The 5071-nt window shown below is 40.3% G+C and overlaps 1 protein-coding gene across 1 annotated transcript; it reads right to left on the bottom strand.

The window, feature by feature from the left end:
- Window positions 1-2943: 2943 nt before the first annotated feature.
- On the bottom strand, window positions 2944-4264 carry LOC126761802 (protein yellow). Its single transcript, XM_050478206.1, has 2 exons — window positions 3342-4264; window positions 2944-3271 (listed from the first exon to the last, which is right to left on the bottom strand). Exons 1-2 carry the CDS (start codon window positions 4201-4203, stop codon window positions 2976-2978), a joined length of 1158 nt encoding a protein of 385 aa, XP_050334163.1. The 5' UTR covers window positions 4204-4264; the 3' UTR covers window positions 2944-2975.
- Window positions 4265-5071: the final 807 nt, after the last annotated feature.

Genomic DNA, 5071 nt, shown 5'->3' with positions numbered 1-5071 from the left:
AATATGTGATGAATGCATTACATCATCTCTTACTTTGAATTAGTCTCGCCGCAAAAAAGCAATTTTTTAAGTCTTCTTTTTTTTGGATACTGGCTTATATGAACTTTGACTCTATGCTTCTCTCCTCTTTTCTCATATTTCAAGTCATCATTATTATTATTATTGGTCTTTGTAGAGTATTGCTCTCTTTCATAAATACATAAATATTTCGATATCTTTATTGACACATTCACTTTTCATTGCCATAAAACATATTTATGTGTATTTTTTGTTCATTGAACATACCCACACACATATGCCCAGCCAGACTGCTCGAAGCGTTAGGAATTCATGCATTGAAATACACTTTTTCGTTCATAATTTATTGATCCTGTCATATATAATTTCCTTTGTACGCAAATTTTCGGCTTCTCATATCTCATACGAAGTTTGGCATTCGGTGAACAATGGAGAGAAATGAATACCATCGCCACAAATTAAGTTAACACTGCGCTTATCAGCAAAGTAACAAATACAATAAAGGCGTTAAGCAAATTTATGGGCTTCTCCTCATCAAACTGCACTATATACATACATACATATGCTTCAATGAGCCCAAAGTTCAAAGTATTCAAATATATTTATAAAAGTGCTCAAATTTTATTTCTCTTAGCGTTAAAAATTAGCAAAAAGAGACTACTATACTATAGTTCAAAAACTCAAACTTTTTCTTCTAGAAAAAATCCATATAATTATGACATCTGATCAAATATGACCCGGATTGTCTTTAAAGTCGACCTCAAATAGGCTCCTGAACCAATTAAGTGCAGGCATTGGTGTTGTACGATGCAATACTGATGCCAATGAAAATCGTTCGTTGAACGCGTTCTACAATCACGTTCCTCAATATTGAGCTTCACTGCTAGCTTTCAATCAATCAAGGATGAGGTCCAAGTACTGCACCTTTCAGACAGGATGAAGTTGATAGTCCCTTAGTTTTGCGGGCTGCTTCCATTGACCTTTTGTAGTGCCCGCGCACTTCCCTACATCGTCACGACAGTTATATCGCTGAGAAGGCAATAGATAATATGCTTGAAGCCCGATTCCACCTCCAACTTCTGCAGGGTAATACTGACTGCTTCGGGCTGCACTTTGTTGAATACTCCCTCAACGTTAAGCAATGGCACTACCACATATCCCTTTAACATGAGGGCTTCTAGTCATGACACCACAGCGTGCACAGCAGTAAACGCAACTATCTGCCTCCTACTTAATATCATGTCTCTTGGTATACTGTCCCTGATGTGCAGGTTCATAACCTTCTCCAACATCTTCAATCAAATACGAAGGAAAGTTAATAGGACTGAAATCATTGGCATAAAGGTGAGAACTCTTTTCAGTCTTCGGTATGAAGACCACCCTTACCTGCGTCTCAGCTTTAGGATGTAATCTAATCTAACACAGTTCGCTTAGAGGGGAGCAATTATACCTTTACCGTCCGCTGTGATCGTTGTGCACGTATGATGCCATCAGGTCCACGTAACTTTATGTTTTCAACGAATTTAAGGCCTATGTACTTATATTGGCTCTCGTTCAGAAGATCTAAGAAGTTTGTACCGCCGTCCAGGACCCTCCTAGATGCACTTCTTCATTGGATTGGTTCTTTATTTAGTGAGTATCTCGAAGTAGTTTTAACGTCTTTCCGCTGCTCAAAAACTTATCACAATTCTTTATCCTGAGATAAGCGATAAAAGTAGGGGTTTTAACGAGGATGTGTTTAACCTTTGAGGATTCGTGAAACTGGCATATACTGTCTTATACAGCGCCCAGTCGTCTATCGTAGATAGGAAAAGCCTGTTTTTAAGTTCATGTGATCAGTTTGGTCTCTCAATAGATTGCGCTTTTCTGTTTTTAGAAGTGTTTTGAGGAGTTATACATAATCAAGAACACAAGTATTTGAAAGGTACAAAACATTAAGTGAAGATCGCGAAGTCATGGAAAACTTGAACCGTGTGAGTCAAGTCGTACACTCCCCTCTTGTAACGACTATAACTCCGAAAAGGTTAATAAAAACAATACTTCAAAACCGTGTTGACATCAGAGAGACAGCAAAGAATCTTAGCCTTTCTTGTGGATCCACTAAACACATTTTGGGTAAAGTTTTGGATATCAAGCATATAGTAACAAAGACCTGAATTTTTTTAGAAAAACGACGTCGAGTAGAGGCCGCAAAAGGTATCATTACTGATGACAAGACGTGTTATTATAGTGATGACTTCAAAACTGACCAACAATCAAGCGAATGACTCTCTAAACTTAACTCAAGCCCGTAAAAACCAAAAATCAGTAAAGGCACTGAAACATTTTTAACAAATGTATGAAAACTTGGCTTAGGAACCTATTTTAAAATCAATAGTAAAGATTTGTATTTAAATACGAGAAAATTTAGTCTTTTTGACAGTCCGGGTCAAATTTGATCGCATGATAAATATAGGATTAATAGAGTTCTGTCTACCAAGGAATTAAAAAACAGCAAATTAATTCATTATATTTTTTATTTATTTTACAAAATTCGTTTTATTGAGGTAACACTGTATACATTCATTCTCTTTTACAAAATCTATAAATGTAAATTTATTCAAATTTAACAAAATTAACTATGATAAATATATTTTCAGTTCCGTTTTATACATTTAAAGACTAACTACACGACTACCCAACACCAACGTAATGCTAATTTAACTATTTACCCACACTAACCAATACAACTAACTAAATAATAATTAATATATATTATCAGCGCAATTTCTGCATTTGGCAACTTCTATCAAAATTTGCATAACACACTTTTCCTTAAACCGGGTATTGTATAGAAAGAGATTTATTCATAACTTCAAATTATATACACACTCTAACGGTCTTCCATTTTCTTGAACACTATTACTACCTTCACCAACTCCACTTCCACTGCAAAAGGCAGCCTTAACAAATAACTGTTACCAACAGCCCTGCATAACGGATAATTGCTGTACTGCACCGCAACCCACACGATTCTGCATATAATCCGGGAAATTGCTCTGCAGCACACGCATTGTGTTGCGCTTGTAGTCGGGCACAGCATGCGTCGCCAGCTGACAGGTGTCGCTGCGGTAGACAGGCTTAAAGTTTGTCTCCGTAAAAGCGCTGGAAGTGTCCCAGCGATAGACCTCCGCATCGCCTTCATTGCGGAAGAATATGGCCGAACCGTTGTCAGTGCCGATAATGACCATGCGCGAAGGCTTCTTACCCAAATCTTTAAGTATAGAATTTAACAAATGAGTTATCAAAGCGCTAAGCAAAACGTGATTTTAACCACAACTTACCCAATATACGACCATCGGCCACACCGCTGCGCAAGTACTCGGACTGTAGTGAGAAAAGTCTGTTCGTGCTCAAGTAGGTAAAGTACAACTCTGTTGTGCCACAATCCTTGCGTATCAGCGCGATATAGAGCACATCACGCGCTCTACAACCCGAAGCTACAGCTTTCGGCAGCACCACACGGAAGCCACGATCAGCTTGTAAATTATAAACGATGATGGCGCGATTCGCAGCATCACTCACATACACGAAGCAGCTGCCATCAGGCGCATAATCCACCACAATGTATTGCAAGCGCGAGTTTGGCGATGTCAGACCCTCTAACGAAATGGATTTCAACACTTTGCCCGTCTTCACGGAAAGCGCTACCACTTTGGCGGTGCATTTGCGCTCCGGCGTCTCAAGCGTGTTCACAATGCCCGTGTCCAATACCCACAACACGTCATTTTGATCGACAACCAAATCGACTACGGACTGGAAACCCTTACATGTGCTATCATCCTGCATATCCCAGCAGGGAAAGGGTGCAAAGGTGGCTTGGCAAGCGCCCGGTTTGAGCGTGGTCTTCACAAGTGTCGCCGGCACGCCGTGCTTATAGCGCGGTAATGCCAAAAAGACGGTGTCACCCACTATTTGCGCACGCGTCGCTATCACATTCTTCGAGATGTACTTGCCCGAGCTGCGAAAGAGCGAACGCGACGAGCCCGGAAACTCGAACTGTCCGCCGGTCCATTGTAGCGAGGTGACTGCAGGCGGCGCGACCACCGTTTCAGCGCTACTTCGCTTATCCCCGTATTTTGCCGCTAGCGCGTGAGTCCACAGACATTGTGCGAAGGCTGTAAGCAGCAGGCAACGTATCCACATGCTTTTACGTATATTTAGTAAGGGTCTTACGCAATTATTATGCGAACTTGCTTAATTTTATTTATTGAACTCTTTATGTGTAATTTGTTTGCACTTCGCCGCACTCTGCGCCAGCGCCTGCTTATTTGCAACTTCAGCAATAATATTTATTTCATATGAATTTATTGCTATTTTATATGGTTTTGCATTATGCTGGCTTCGCATGGCGCGCATACGAGTTCGCAATTGGCTGGCGACAGACGTGACGCGCGTCAATGCGCATTGCGGATTTCCATTACAATTTCACTGTCAAGGTCGTATGCCGCCGTCAGCAGTGTCACCCGCCTCGCGTCTGCCGGCGTTTATTGTGTATTTGGTGGCTTGTTATTATGTTGATTTGTTATGGTTTCACCAGTTGACATATGTCGATATGTATGCGCAAAAGAGCTTGGCAAGACGAAGGTCTTTCTTGCGGCACGAGCCACTTACTACTTCTGGTACATGTTACTCACTTCCATTTTCACTTCCCACATGTACTTAAAGTAAAGCTATAAACAATGAACTATTTCATCTTGGCTGAAAACTATTTCCGGATTTTTTAAAAATGTCCGAAGATTTCAAAAGAAGTCCAAATTGACAGTGAAGGGGGAGAACTTTCGAGATACAGTTCGTTGGCCGCTCATGTATGTAGTTTCAGCTGATTGACTTAACAGAGACTTGAGACCTGAATCGTGTTCTAACATAGTATGTTGCCTTTGGTACTCTGACCTACATATTATTCTAACAAGCCAACAATGAATTACATAACCCAAATTTACAAATATTCAAATTTTCTGGGCTTCACTATATAGACCTTCATGTAGTGTTTTCTAGAGGTTTCTAACTTCTG

The sequence above is a fragment of the Bactrocera neohumeralis genome, chromosome 6 (genome assembly GCF_024586455.1).
Source record: "Bactrocera neohumeralis isolate Rockhampton chromosome 6, APGP_CSIRO_Bneo_wtdbg2-racon-allhic-juicebox.fasta_v2, whole genome shotgun sequence".
Taxonomy (NCBI): Eukaryota; Metazoa; Arthropoda; class Insecta; order Diptera; family Tephritidae; genus Bactrocera; species Bactrocera neohumeralis.
The sequence above is the reverse complement of the archived record's forward strand: the minus strand, read 5'-3'. Positions and strand labels throughout refer to the sequence as shown.

What these genes read in the sequence shown, in the direction of transcription:
- LOC126761802 (XM_050478206.1), bottom strand. Translation starts at nt 4,203, where the DNA reads ATGTGGATACGTTGCCTGCTGCTTACAGCCTTCGCACAATGTCTGTGG. An exon ending in GGCCGATGGTCGTATATTGG is followed by an intron (nt 3,272 to 3,341) that starts GTAAGTTGTGGT and finishes CTATACTTAAAG; the next exon opens with ATTTGGGTAAGAAGCCTTCG.